At 45.7% G+C, this 15660-nt stretch overlaps 1 protein-coding gene across 3 annotated transcripts in view; it reads left to right on the forward strand.

Moving 5' to 3' along the window:
* LOC122924224 (telomerase protein component 1-like) overlaps nt 1-4478 on the forward strand; it is a 73520-nt gene extending 69042 nt beyond the window's left edge. For all 3 annotated transcript variants that reach the window (XM_044275149.1, XM_044275150.1, XM_044275148.1), the window contains exons 52-54: nt 1849-1934; nt 4050-4154; nt 4228-4478. In XM_044275149.1, coding sequence (XP_044131084.1) covers nt 1849-1934; nt 4050-4154; nt 4228-4371 — 335 coding nt within the window. In that variant the 3' untranslated portion in view covers nt 4372-4478. The remainder of the gene's footprint in view (nt 1-1848; nt 1935-4049; nt 4155-4227) is intronic.
* The last annotated feature ends 11182 nt before the right edge of the window (nt 4479-15660 follow it).

Consider the following 15660-nt stretch of genomic DNA (forward strand, 5'->3'; position numbering starts at 1 on the left):
ACGTGCGGCCTCGATCCGAAATTGCGGACCCGCACTTCCGGGTCCGCAATTCCGATCCTGAAAAAATTAGAACATGTCCTATTCTTGTCCGCAATAGCGGACAAGAATAGGCATATTCTCTTAGTGCCGGCACTGTGCGGTCTGCAAAATGCGGAACGCACATTGCCGCTGTCCGTGTTTTGCGGATCTGCAAAACACACACGGATGTGTGAATGGACCCTTATTCAATACATTCCAGAACTCTAAGGGTTACATAGCATTATTAATCAGTATAATGCTATGCAATCCTATCGGTCCTACATAGATCAGGATGGGATCTTTCGCAGACACACGCTGTGAGTTCAATGCATGGAAGTCGCTAGTGTGAAACCAGCCTTACAGTCAATTTGATATTCAGTGTAAGGAGTCTGCATTCAGGAAATTCACTATTAAACCAGACACAAAGCGTATCCTTACACCAGTCTTCTAATCTCCCTGCACTGGTGTGAAATGCTCCTTATTGATTAAGAGGCAGATGCCAGGGGCTGGCGAACACTTTAGCTATAACTTATGCCACTTTCTGGCGAAAATGATAGTAAGTCCAGCAGGCCGTGCAAAGCCCTGCCCCTCCTCCTTATCCCACCCTTTTTTGCAGCACTTCGGAAAAGTGCAGAGAAGCCTAAAAAGTCGCAAGTTATGGTGCACATATGGCATGTGCCATAAATTGCAACTTTTTTAATGCTGTGGCGTAAAGACATTGATAAATGTTCCCCAATGCCTTGTAGGGCTAGCTCGGCTGAATGAGATACTGTTCATTTGTGCATGCGTTACAGTACTTTTATCACATATACAAATGAGCAGTAAGGGGAACCGAGGGCAGTGCCTAGCCACTCTGTGCACCTTTCCATGATTGACAGGGCTAGCTTCATGCATAGTCGTCTTGCATGAAGAGAGGGAGGGACTTGCAAAGGTGCACGGACTGGCTTGGACCTTTCTTGTGCAACTGCATATTTACATGTGGATTTCAAAGGCTTTTTCTCCAGAATGAAGCCATGGATCACTAAGTTACATGTATCATTACATTCAGCTGAACTACAAGGCATTGTGTCTGGTTTAACTGAATTTCCTGGTGCACCCCCTTTCCCTTTTCATTCTTCCCCAATAACTGCCTGCTAACCAGTGGCCGTAAAGAGCCGCTTTTACAGGCAGCAATCACCTCCACTGTATGGGGACGAGTGATGGCTACTGCAATTGCTCATCCTCATACAGATTCATTGTTTCTGGTCAGTAGATTGCGGTTTACGCAGCATGATATACTGCCCAGAAAAAATTATTTAAGTGCCGCATAAACAATAATTTTAGATTTTTTTTAAAGTAATTAAACAAAATAAAGACTATACAAGTTTGGTATTGCCGTAATAGTATTCAGCTGCAGAATAAGGATGCTGTGATGTCAAAACCCCTTAACGTTTTTCATTACAAGTCGTGGTAAAATAAATGGTCGTGAAAAAATGCATCTTGCCCAGCAAAAAATAAGCCCTTATATGACTATGTGAACAGAAAAATAAAAAAGTTATGGCTATTGAAATGTGTGTAGGAAGAAAAATAAAAAATGCAAAAATGAAAATAGGCCTGGTCTTTAAGGGGTTAATGTTTGTTCCCAATAATTGGCCTGGCAATGGCCCTGTGTTAATTCCAGCTTTAGTCAGCTCTCCTGACAGGTCTGTTTTAGTAAATATTTGCATTCCCCATGAAATAACTACCGTGTGTTGGAGCATCTTTTCTGCTTTATACCATTACTCTTATCTCACCTGGAAATGTGATGATCCATGATGAAATTTGATGTTTTTTCTTTTTTTTTTCTTATAGGTGTAGGGGATTCTGTTGGGGCCCTGTGGCTTAAAACCTCACAAACTTCCAGTCCTAGTACAGCTGACATGTGGGAGAAGAAACAGGTAAAGTTCATTATCAATATGTCTATTATTTCTTTGATATTGGATGAGCAAACGTTTATTGTCACATCATATAGCATCCTGTATGGAAACAAGCCCTGAAGTGTGTCTAACAGAAAAGCAAGGCCGACTGATGGACATATCATTTAGATTAGCCTTTTCAAGCCAAGTACTCCCTAATGACAAAAGCTCCAACCAAGCACCCCCAAGGAAGCGTTCAGAGCTTTGGTCGGCTGTTATGTCAGATTTGATGGGAAGAAAAGTGCAGCGCTATTCTTCCTGTAAAATTGGTAAACACCACAATGGAACCCAGACTTACTCCCTTTACAGGAAGTGTTGCTTGGGGAATGCAGCGATCTCCTCCACAGTATGTTTAGACAGCACGATCTGCTGTCGGCAAACGATGATTTAGGTGATTGCATCAACAATCCTATTACCCATGGACAAGTGTTTTTTCTTGTTTATTGGCTGATTGGAGGCACCTTTACACAGCAGGATATTGCTACCGAGCGTTTATAAGGGCGCTTATTAGCGGTAATCTGCCCGATGTTCAGGTAGTGTTATGGGGCCTTAAGTAATTGAGATCTATCCAGGGGTGGGTGCTGTTGGAGTCAGTCATGTTACTGAGCCAGCTTTGTCTCATGGTTTCTTCTCGTGACGTGCATAAAGCCTATTTATATAGGGCATATCCCCAATCTATAGGATTCGATTGACAAATAATACCTAAGACCTCCTTCAAGCGCACCTCAAAATGAATACAGAGCACATAAATATATGGGGGAGAATTCTATGATATCCCGTGTGCTGCTGCAGGCTGCGCATAATTTAAGACATGCCTCATCATCAATTAGGCAAAGAGCTGACAATCCATGTAAACTGATATCTATACCAGCCTCCGGCTGGTGTAGATTGTAGTCTTCTGTTATGCCAGAAAAATGACGTTAATGAAGATAACTATACCGGGCCAGCCTTTTTAGGAAAGTGGCAAGGGTGTTGGAGAAACACCAGTTGTGCACAGATGATAATGTTAAAGTCGCAAACACAGTGTGGGTCACTTACGAAGACTGGCTTTTTACATTGATCTTCTACTCCCCTTATGCACTGGTTTTGCTCTGCCTGGCAGAAAAACGTGGACCAGCCCCTGCTGGAGTAGTTTTCGCCAACATTTCCGCTTGTTTCCAAGCGTAAATGTTGGAAAATTTGTTAGCGCCAAAGTCTTGGCTCAAGCCCCCGCCACACCCTCAACACTCATGTGTCGAACGCAGCATAAAAAAAACCTGTTCGACAAAATATCCTGACACAGGCGTTTAAAAAGTTGCAATGTTTGTAAATGACCCCCAGTGTTCACAACTTTTTAACGCCAGAAAACTGGCGTGGGGGAAGGATAGATTCCCTCTATAGACTCCAGACCACTCTGTATTCATATCCATATTGATGCAACATTTTCCCCCAATAATTGACAAAGCAGGTGGGACATACATTATATAGAGAAAGGTAGTACAGGAAACACATCTTAATTATCGAATTCAGGTCTTTCATGCAGTCTCATAGCCACAGCCCCTAGCCATGCAGTCTGCCTTTACAGACATTTGTGAAAGAATGGCTTGTTCTAAACTCCCTAAATTCCAGTGTGGTACTGTCATGGGATGCCACCATTGTAACAGGTCAGTTTGTGAAATGTCTTCCCTTCTTGAAATATTTCACAATGGACTGAGTGGTATTTTGGCAAATCATTATGTCTTTAGCGTTGTTTTTTGCTTACTACAGTAAGGCTCCATCCAGACGTCCGTAATGTGTTTTGGTGATCCACAAAACACAGACAGCAGCAATGTGCATTCCGCATTTTGCTGACCACACATTGCCGGCACTAATAGAATATGCCTATTCTTGTCCGCAATTGCGGACAAGAATAGGACATGTTCTAGTTTTTGGGGGAACGGAATTGCGGGACCGCAATTCCGTATCCGGGCAGCACATCGTGCTGCCCCATAGAAATGAATAAGTCCGCAATTACATTCCGCAAGATGCGGAACGAAATTGCAGATGTGTGAATGGAGCCTTAGAAGCAGAATCCTGTGGAACAGCCTATTACCAGCTGGCTGTGCTTCTCTATTTCAGATTCACGCAGCTGCTGTCTCTTGCCTCAGTGTGACGGATAATCTTGTTATCACAGCATCCGTTGACCACAGTGTGAAGATTTGGAAACGCAGTCCTTTTACACAGGTGGGTGGGTGTTACTGTGAGTAAAATCTTTGCACATTATCGTACTGTGAATAATTTATATGTATACTTCCAGGTGGGCGTTTTCTACTGTGAAGGAGCAGTTACTTGTCTTTCACCCTGTCCTATCCCAGAACGCGATACCTCATCGGTGCTGTGTCAGATAGCCTGCGGTGATCAGTATGGAAAACTGTATATGCTGACCTGTGTTACAGCTTAAGACGAGGAACTAAGTAATGATGTCTCACACATAAATGTATCTCTACATGAAGATGATTACTTACATGAAGTGCTGTCGATATACAATAAATATAATTCAGGAATGCCCACAGATGGACATTCAAAATTTGTGAAAGAAATCTTTTGAATTGAAGCAATGAAACCTCAAAAATGTGTTTGGTTAAGTGTACCTAGCCCAGCAGAAGTGGGCAGGATGTGGGTAGAAGTAGGAATTTGTAGCTGCTAGCTCTATATGTTCCTGTGTTCTACATGACTGAGGATCGCACAGAGACATAGTAACAGCATAAAAAAAAAAAATTGAGAAAGAACATGTGTACACACATCTGTACTCAAATACATTTTACATTGATGTGGAGACAGAACTTGGCAGACATAGATCAGACATTCCACTGTGATACCTCTCGAGCCCATGGGGCATTCAGAACTTTAAAGCATACCTCCGGTTATATTAAAGGGTATCTGTCAGCGGTTTTGTACCTATGAAACTAGCTGACCTGTTGCATGTGTGCTTGACAGCTGAAGACATCTGTGTTGGTCTCAGGTTCAAATGTGCCCACATTGTCGATGTTTTAATATGTGCAAATGAGCCTCTAGGAGCAACCTAGCGATATGCCCCCATTGTCTGAGATGGAAATACTCTTTTTAAAGGCATTGTCCATTGCTGTAAATGATATAAAGAAAAAAGGGGTCTCCGCTGCAGAGGAGATACTATGAGCAACTGAATATAATTATGTAGAATGGCTTTGGATTAGAAATGAGCAAAATCTTTGAGATTCAGGTTCGTCAAATTTTTCAAAAAGTTAGGTTCGGACCCGAATTGATTTTACATGAACTAAAGTTTCCCAAATTGCCCTGAAAATTGGTATACAACACCCTCTAGTCTTCTAGAACTCTTAAACACAATAGCAAATCACGTCAGATTGACAATACATCAGTATGAGTAAATGCATGTTTGACGGTGTTAACAAACAGTGTGTAAAAACACACTGTGCCGTTGCAGGTGTTATGCTTTTTCATATTCCAAAGCTTCCAAAAATTGTCCCTTATTGAGGGCAGATAATGTTTAAACATACACAATGTTAAGGGATAAAAAAACTGTGGCTTTTTGACGGCCAAGGGTCCAAAAATGATGACTTAAAGGGGTCAGAATACCTATCCATCTGATACACATGCATCAAGATGGGGGGGGGGGGTGTAGCACCGTGGGTATAGCTGCTATCACTAGTAGTCAACACTAAGCTAGAAAAGGGCTAGCTCCTCCTGCCAGTTGTACCCCCTACAGTCTGGAGAGAGCTAACCAGTTTGTGCACTAGCAGTAGAAGCAGTAACCTAAACAAAAAGAACTACACAAGGGTCGGAAGCTGATAACCCAACCGGCAATCTGCCAAAGCGAAATACAACTCCAACAAGGGGAACTAAAAATTAACACATGGAACACAAAATACACTTCCACATCCTATAATATATTTTAGCTGAAGCAGGTTTTCTGGCCTTCATCATGGTGCGGATTACCCCGTCAGAAAAACCAGGACAGTGAACTCAACATCCACTCCATTAAACGTAGCGACTCTAAACACTGATGAAAGACAAGTCCCTGAGAGAAAAGGTAATCTCTAAGTTAGAGGGGCCACAGAACATCTCCTAACAGAAATATTTGGTCTGTGTACTACGCTTGGCGAAGCCAATCTGGAGCTATGAGAATTGTCGGTATGCCCTCCATCTTGATCCTTCGCAGGAGTCTGGGCAGAAGAGGGAGAGGTGGAAAGACATAGAGAAGGTTAAAGCTGTTCCTTGGAGCCACTAGGCTGTTTACTGCACATGCCTGTGGGTTGCGCGTCTATGATGCCAAGGTCCACATCTGGGCAACCCTATCAGAGACAGAGCGCCTTGAAAACTTCCGGATGAAAAGACTATTCATCTCGGTCCACGGTTTCCTGACTGGGAATGTCTGCTGTCCAATTTTCCACACATAGAATGTGGGCAACTGACAAAGCTGGTACATGCTTCTCTGCCCACCTCAGGATTTTAGCCGACCACAGTCACCACACAGGTGCAGGTCCCTGCTTAATGGATTGAGATACGCTATGGCTGTAGCCTTGTCTGACTAAACTCGAATTGGTAGTCCACGCAGGAGTCTAGTGGAGTAGAGACAGATTGATGGTGTGGATGTTGATCGGTAATTTGGATTCTGACACTGACCACTTCTTGTACTGTCTGCTGTGGAGACTTGTGTCAGTGGTGATGAATGTCCGCAAAATAGAGAGGAAGGATTCCTCTAAGCTCACTACTGGAGGCAAGATCCATCATGTGAGAGCTGTGAGAAACCCGGGAGGAAAAACAATGGGATGGTTCAGGGAGGACTGATTTCGGTCCTATATCGCCAAGATTACATGCTGGATGAGGTGGGTGTGAAACTGGGCTAATGGAATGACCTCGATGGAGGAGACCATCTTTCCCAAGCTCTGCATGCATAAACAGATTGATGGTTGTTTAAGTTGGAGAAGGAGCTTGATGTTCTGCTGGAGAGACATCAGTTTTTCCTGGAGAATGACGACTTTAGCCACTGTGGTGTGGAAGTCCATGCTGAGGAAGGTTATTCACCTGCTGTGACCTCTGGAAATTAACCATCCAGCCAAAGCACTTCAAGGTGTCAAAGGTGATGTGCAGGCTGTACCTGTTCTGAGAACAGGATGGGGGACTAGTGATATCCCTCTGGAGCAAAAGAGGAGCTAGAACCTTCATAAATGCACATAGCTGTCACCAAACCAAAGGGTAAAATGACGAACTAGTGATGACATGCGAAATGGAGGAAACGCTGATGCGTGGGAGCACTTGTGATGTGCAGGTACGCATCCTTGCTGTCCATGGAAGATAAGAATTCACCCTGTTTACCCTGAAATGTCACATTCGTAAGAAACTGTTCAGCATTTTTAGGTCCAGAATGGGATGGACAGACCCATCATTCTTGGGGAGAACAAATAGGTTTGAATAAAAACCTGGCTGAACAGGGAAGACGACCCCCTAAGGGATAAGTGAGTACAATGCCTGAAAAAAAATGTGGAGGCCAGAATCTGATTCTTTTGGGGGCTTGGATAGGAAGAAATGGTCCAAAGATACATAAGAGAACTCTATCTTGTAACCGGAGGTTACAATTTCGATCACCCACGTTTCGACTGTGTGGGACTGCCAGACTTCCTGGAAGAGAAGGGGCTTGTCCCCCACCTGAAAGGTGGAGGTGCCCCTTCATGCGGAGGGTTGCCTATTTGAGGTAGAAAAAGAGGGCTGGCCTGGGTGTGGCAGGCAGATCGGAGTTTGAAAGGTTTCTTCTTCTGGTCCGCTACAGATGTTTTGATGGACGTCCCTCCCAAAGCACAGGAACTTGGGAGGTGATGAAAGGACTGGCGAGTCCTCAAACTCCTGGGAATGTATGGACGTCTGGGCTTGTTCTGGGGGAAGATATGTACTTTTGCAGTCCGTGGCCTTTGAGATTATTTCTTCCAATCTGGTGCCAAACATGAAAAAAGGGACCCATTAAGGGAACGCCTTGAAATAGGATCCATTGCCCAAACCCTGAGCCAGACTGCCCAGCACATAGCAACTGTGAGAGCAGTTGAGTGGGCAATTAGGGTGCCCACACCCAGGGAGGCTTCACAGTGTTATTTTCCAGCTTGTGAAATCTGTAGTGCCAAACATTGTACATTGGCAGATGGGCAATCCGGCGGAAATGTCCTGATGAAGGTGGAGGGCCCATTCAGAAATAGCCTTAGCGACCCACGCTGCAGTGAAGACAGGCCAAAGAGTAGAGCATCAAACGTGGATTTAGCAAAGAACTCCAAGTTTACAATCCTCTCGAAAGCAGGCCCCATCTGCAACTGGGATAGTGGTATGTTTGGCAAGGTGGGTGAACCTTTGGAGCGACTAACTCTTTAGAGACTATTTCCGTCGGAACAGGATATAGTTGATCTAGGCACACTTTAGTACCGTCCGGATCACAACTTCACCTCCTCAATCAATGATGACAGAAAAATAGTCAGGGAAGTCCTTAGGAATGTGCCAGGATCAAAGAAAGACACTCTTGGTGGCTAGTTGAGGGGGGTCATCCTGAAATTGAAAAGTGCTGCAAATTGTGGTTACTAAGCTGTCCTCCATAGACACAATCTTAGAGAATTGCTCTTGGTCTAGATTCTAATCAGAATCTAGCAATTATTCCTCGCTTTGAAAGGAGGGGCTGTCTGAACGGGCCTCTGGCAGAGGCACTGAGGAACCTGAAGAGGAACATTGTCTTGTTTGGGCGAGTGCCTGCTCCTGGGTCAACTGACGAGGGGGTCGGTGTGAGCTATGCAGGTGGTGAAGAAGCTGCGGATAGTCAGGAAGCACAACACACTTGGCCCAGGGGATCCAGATGACTGTAGGGGAATTTGATGTCACACTTGGTACAGGTGTAATGCATGGGGCAGATGCTGGATGGGCTGAATCATTTGAATGTTCAGACATGGCTGAGTAGTCAAAACTGCAAAACCTATTAACTAGCCCTGGGACAAGAGTGGGTGGCAGGAAGAGTAAAGAAAAAAATACCGTCCTATCAGGGAGCAGACTGGAGAAAGGCAGACTGTGGATGTAGCTAGAGAAGAAAGGAACCTCCCCCTCATTAAAGCTTCACCCCCCACAGCAGGACATATCGTGGCAGGAAAAGGAAGAGCCTGCCTGTGGGGAATGTCCTGAAGGCTGTGGCCTAGTAGGCTGCAAATGCCAGGGGCTTGAATTGTGGGCAAGCTGACTGAGAGGAGCAGGCCTAAGTGAAGGGCCCCAAAAGTCAGGGGTTTAATTTGGTTGTGGAGTTGACCGGAAGGAACCTGTGGTTTGGCCAGGTAGCACTGGAGGAAGACGTGGGGCCCAATCAGTATAGGCAGCAAAAGCTGGGGCCTGGAGTAACCGGAAGGAACTTCCGGTTGGATCAGGAACTGCTGGAGATAAAGATGACCCCCCGAATTGTGGTGACTGAGAAAGGAATCTGGGACTGCCCGAGGGCCAAGGCCAGTGGAAGAAGCGTTGGCTGTGAGGAGGAGGGGAGCTACTTACCCAGTCCTGAGTGATTAAGCTAATCTTCATCCTCTTCTCTTTTGCCTCCCTCAATGCACCAGCAGGGTCACCACTTCTGCTACTGGCACCGAAGCGATAGCAAGCTGAAGTGGAAGGAGGGACTACAGAGATGTAGGTGACGCCATGGCTGGTGGGTGACAGGGGAGCTGGGCTGCCCTGTCCCACTTTTTCCTTCTTGGGGGAGGTTAGAGTAATGAGGGAAACCAACACTGCTCTTCCTCCCCGGGTAAACAGGGAGCCAAGGCGACCATGTTACTCATACCTAGAAGAAAGAAAAAAATAGCAGAAAATGATGCCCTGCATAGCAGGGTTAGCTTTCTCCAGATTGGAGGTAGTATAGCTGGCAGGAGGAGCTAAAACTTTGCTAGCTTAGTGTCAACTCCTAGTGGCAGCAGCTATACCCACGGTCCTGTATACCCTGATGATACAAATGCAAAAATTAAATGTAGGGGAAGGCACAGAACTGCACCACATTTACCGCAACTGAACAGCCAAAATCTTGGCCAGGCGGGAGTTTAGCATGCACATAAGCCAATTGTTAGTTGAAAATAGTTTTCTCACGGCCACACATTCCATTATGGATGTCTCACGATGGAGTGAAGGAGGAGCCCGAGTAGAAGAAGCAGCTGATGATGAAAAGGACACAGTACTGCTTGGGCATGCGTGCTGGCTGCCACAAAGAAAAGCAGGAGAAGGATGACAGACTTGTTCTGACTGAGAATGTTGGCCAGTTCTATTTTTCCACAGAATCCGGTTTTGCTGCCTCATGCGCTTTAATTAAGCCCTGGTACCTATGTTTATGCCCACAGCTTATTTTAATTCTGCAGATCTTGCGCACAGCGATGGGATTTGTGTGCTGGCCCTGTGGAGATAAAACGACATATGGAAGTTGATTGCACAGAGCTAGAGGCTGTTGAGCTTGACCTAGGTCCGGAATGTTTTGAGCCTGAGACTACAGTCTCTGCGACATCACCAATTCCTGAGCTGACCACTGTAGAAGCAGATCTGTCCCTGCCAGTTCTTTCTGAGGTTAGATTGCCCACCTTATGCCACAGCAACATACAATAACACATAGTCCTCAGCCTCCCCACCACTTTTCTCAGCCCTGATATTTCATGGTTGGCCGCCTCTCCTGATTCCCTGCTCTGTATTTACCCAGAGTGCTAGTGTTGTTACCACTGCCCTCCCAACACCATGGCACAAGTGCTATCAGCACTACCAACACAGCTATGCATGTCCCCCACCTCCCTCTCATGCACTCACACAAGTCCTCAACAGGGAGGCTCTCTTGACTATCTCCCGACGTGCGTGATGGGGTTTTGTTGTCTCTTAGGAAAAAAAAGAAGGCACTCCACTAGGAGGGGGCGTGCAAAAGCAGGTTGTTTACTGTATAGACAGAAAAACAGGGCGCACCATAGGGTCAAAACATTTGGAAATTTTAAATAAACTCCAATTTAAGAGGCTTACCTTATAGGGTTGTGCAAATATAGGCACAACGCTACTGAAGACGTGTCAGAGATATATTTAATCCCCAATGTAAAAGGTAGGTATGCAGCCACGGATGCAGGTGTCCTCAGATGAGCGTGCCAATGCCCACACAAAGGATTACTATAAAGGGAATGAAGGGGATTTTATCTCCGAAAACACGTAGTGTGATTGCAATAAATATTTCTGAAGATTCATCATCCGCATCTGGTTGGTTCCTTGCGCCGAGGGATGTTCCTTTCTTCCACTAGGAGGGGGGGGGGGGGGGCACTGAAGACAGATAGGATGTCACTAAAAGGCTTCTCTGGGCTTGCAAGGAGGATGAGCAGGAGGAATGCAGTGACCCCTAGATCCAAGGCATGGGGTCAGATTTAGAAGTGACCTCTACATCATCCGGCTGTGACTGAGAGTATGAGTAAGCCATCTAGTCCACAATCTCCTCCTCTTTATCCTCAGTAATAACGTTGCGCCTTTCCGAAGCCAGAAAGAACTGCAGCTTACTACTACTACTACTTTTGACTGGATAGCTGGTGCAGTTACTATCCACATTCTGGGTCTGGGAGGACAAGGCCTGGGTCTTTCATTCTGAACCTTTCTGTAATCCAGACATATTATGGGGCCTAATGTCATCTTACATGGGTTTGGTGCAGTCACAAATTATAGAACCATTGCAAGCAAAATTGCAAGTGTGTTTTCTGTAACTTAAAAAATGTGCAATTAAATGTCCTTCCCCTTCTATAAACACTGCAAATATATCTATAGACAATTAGTAATGTAGTATTGGCACCAGTAAGATTTCTGCCTTTTGTGTTTTTTGCGTTTCAAAAAATACTTGAATGTTAAACACATGTTGCAACTTGTAATGTGATTATTCTCTCCCCCCCCCCCCAACACCAATATAATGAGGCAGGAAAGGCATGTGTAAGATTTGACTGTTTGTTTAAAAAACTCTCTACTGTAAAATACCATGCTTGTAATGCGATTATTCTCTCCACTCAACACCAATATAATGCAGGAAAAGTGGTAATATTTCTGTTTACAGTCTAATTTGCACTTAATTTCACTGGTATAAAAGTGGTGTTAATGCTGTAAAATGCTTTTGCTATAGTGCAACACGTTTAATAACGCTGGACAGATAATGTACTAAAAATGTGCAATCACTTAACAGCAGAATGCTATTGGGGTGCTGTGCTGGCAATATGTAGAAACTTTATATTATATATATATATATATATATATATATATATATATATATATATATAAAAGAAAAGCTGTCTCTTCCAATTAGAATTTTTTTCTTCTTGTAGGTGGCTGGTTTTGTAGAGCAGAACAGCAAGACTGAGGTTCTGCAGCAGTTGTATTAAGCACTGTGCCCCAGTCCCTCAAACTGCTTTCCCTGATCAAAGTCTCTAGTATTCTATACAGACAAATTTTTGTAAAAATCGTAGTGAACTGATTAGCTCATCCTTACTTTGGACCACCCAGGTATTCTCCATCTATTTGAATGGCAATACATGCATTTTCAGCTGATGGATAGAAATTCCAGGCGCAGGACCTACGGCCATTAACCTCTTCAGGACACATGACGTACTGGTACAGCATGTTGTCCTGGTACTTAAGGACTCATGACGTACCGGCACGTCATGTAAAGTTCCGATCACCACCGTCCGGCGAGCGGTGATCTGAACCCGGTGCCTGCTCAAATCATTGAGCAGGCACCTTGGCTAAATGCGCCGGGGGGTCCTGTGACCCCCCCCCCCCATGTCGGCGATCGCAGCAAACCACAGGTCAATTCAGACCTGCGGTTTGCTGCGTTTCCTGGTTATTCGGGTCTCTGGGGACCTGATAACCCGGAACAGGATGGTGATCGATGGTGTGATAATACACCACCAATCACTATCCTTAGATCCTGAAAGGTGATGGTGACATCACCTCTCAGGATCGGCTCTGATTGGTAGGTGGGCGGGCGGTGGGAGGTTCAAATCCTAGCAGCACGTGTCGGATCTCAGCCAGCACCCCCTCCCCATCTGTCCAGGAATCACCCGATCTGTGCCCAGCACCCGATCTGTGCCCCAGCACCCCCCCATCTGTTTAATCAGGTAGATAGGGAAAGGTTGGGTTAGGCAGGGATAATAAAGGGAAAGTTAGTGGAAGTAAAAAAAAAAAAAGTTTGTGATTGCATCACCTTAAATCGGGTGTCTGGGGTCAACAGCACAGCTGTGTGACCCTAGACCCCCCCCAGGGGTGCAGCAGCTTGCCCCCTTCCCGTCTTAGAGTCCGGCCACACCCCACCGCTCATCAACTTCGGACTGTTGATCAGCAATTTTGTTTTTGTTTTTATTCAAATTTTTTCCCCTTTTTTTAGTTAGTCATTTTTTTTTCTGTTAGTTTTAGGGATAAGTACGCAAACACCCGTGTCCTCATCATCATCTAGCGAGGTAGAGCAAGGGGACCACCATGCTAGGGACCCTGTGGTTCACCCTAGTACGAGCAGCTCTGGGGCTCGTACTAGTTTTCCGGCCCACCAGTTAAATCCACCGGAGCCCCCTGCCGGTGAACTTGTCTGGTATACCCCAGAGCGATTTGAGCCAGTGATTCCTGATTTTGTAGGCAACCAGAAATCCAGATTTCCACAGTGGGCTTCACTGAATATGACTTTTTTAGTCATTTTTTTCAGTGACCAACTGGAAAATCTAATGGTGGAGCAGACGAACCTATACGCCCAACAGTTCGTTGCTCAACACCCGGGCTCCTTTTTGGCTATGCCCGGTGGCTGGACGCCGGTCAGTGCAGCCGAGATGAGGACATTTAGGGGCCTCATGTTGCATATGGGCCTAGTCAATAAACCTAGTGTCAGACATTACTGGAGTGGGGACGTCCTCTACCAGACCCCACTTTACAGTACGTCCATGACACGCTCCCGGTTTGAGGCCATCCGGAAATGCCTCCATTATTCAGATAATGCAGCATGTCCCCCCTGAGGTGATCCTGCCTATGACCGTGTACAAAATCAGGCCGGTCATCGATCACTTTGGGGCCACATTTGTACAGGCCTATGTACCTAGAAGGGAGGTCGCGGTTGATGAGTCTCTCATTGCGTTCAAGGGGAGACTCATTTTCAGCCAGTATGTTCCCTCTAAGCGGGCGAGGTATGGCGTGAAGCTGTAAAAACTTTGTGAGAGTACACTTACAAGTTTTGTGTGTACGAGATTCCGGTATTCAACCTCCAGAATGTCCCCCCACTCTGGGTGTTAGCGGGAAACTTGTGTGGGACCTTATGCACCCACTGCTAGATAAGGGTTACCACCTGTACGTGGATAACTTTTATACTAGTATCCCCTTGTTCCAGTCCCTCGCCGCCAGATCCACGTCCGCTTGTGGGACCGTGCGGAAAAATCAACGCGACCTCCCTGCCCACCCCCTCCAGTTACCTATCCCCAGGGGTGAGACCCGTGCCCTTACCACTGGAAACCTGTTGCTGGTCAGATATAAGGACAAGAGGGATGTCCTTGTACTGTCTACAATTCATGGTAACGGCATCATCCCCGTCTACAATCGGTATATGGGAGGAGTTAATCTCTCTGATCAAGTCCTCAAGCCATATAACGCCATGCGCAAAACCCAGGCATGGTACTTGGTGCAGGTTGCCTTGTACAACTCTTTTGTGCTGTCCCGGAGCTCTGGCAAAACAGGGACATTCCTTCAGTTCTATGAGGAAGGCCCTGATCTTTTCGGACCGGGAAAGAGCAGGCCGGAGTACCTCGGGACCTGGAGGCGCCCGTCTCGTCCCTGGCCAACACTTTCCAGGTGTGGTCCCCCATACTGAAAAGAAGGGACGGACCCAAAAAAGGTGCAGTGTGTGTCATAGGAGAGGGATACGGAAGGACACCACTACTCAATGTGACACGTGCTCCGATCATTCGGGCCTCTGCATTATTGGTTGCTTCAGGGAGTACCACACTTCCATGGACTACTAAATTTATATCCCAATTTAGCCACTGACAATCGGATAAAAAAACTGGTTCTCAAGTCCCCCTGGACACGGTAAAAAAAAATTGTAATAGCAAGTGATCAAAAAGTCATATGCCCCCCAAAATAGCGCCAATAAAACCGGCCTCTCATCCCGCAAAAAATGAGCCCCTACCTAAGATAATCGGCAAAAAAATATAATAACAGACTATGGAGATACTAAAATGTTAGACATATTAGGTATCGCCGCGTCCATAAGAATCTGCTCTATAAAAATACCCCCCCTAACCCCTCAGATGAACACGGTAAAAAATGTAAATGGTGCCAAAAAAGCAATTTTTGGGCAAATTTTTCTCAAGTTAATCCGTTTTTTTCCAATAACAAAGCAAGGGTTAACAGCCAAACAAAACTTAATATTTATTACCCTCATACTGGAGTTTACAGAAACACCCCATATGTGGTCGTAAACTGCTGTATGATCAAACGGCAGGGCGCAGAAGGAAAGGAACGCCGTATGGTTTCTGGAAGGCAGATTTTGATGGCCTTTTTTTTTTTTGGGCACCATGTCCCATTTGAAGCCCCCCTGATACGGAGAAGCGCCATGAGCGGCGCCTAGATCTTTGTGAATACCCGAGGGGCTGTTGCACCAGGAGGGTTGGGGCTTAAAGGAAGGCTTCTTGCGGGAATCCTGAGAGCCGCCGGAGGAGGGGGATGT

Source organism: Bufo gargarizans, unplaced genomic scaffold (genome assembly GCF_014858855.1).
Source record: "Bufo gargarizans isolate SCDJY-AF-19 unplaced genomic scaffold, ASM1485885v1 original_scaffold_917_pilon, whole genome shotgun sequence".
Taxonomy (NCBI): Eukaryota; Metazoa; Chordata; class Amphibia; order Anura; family Bufonidae; genus Bufo; species Bufo gargarizans.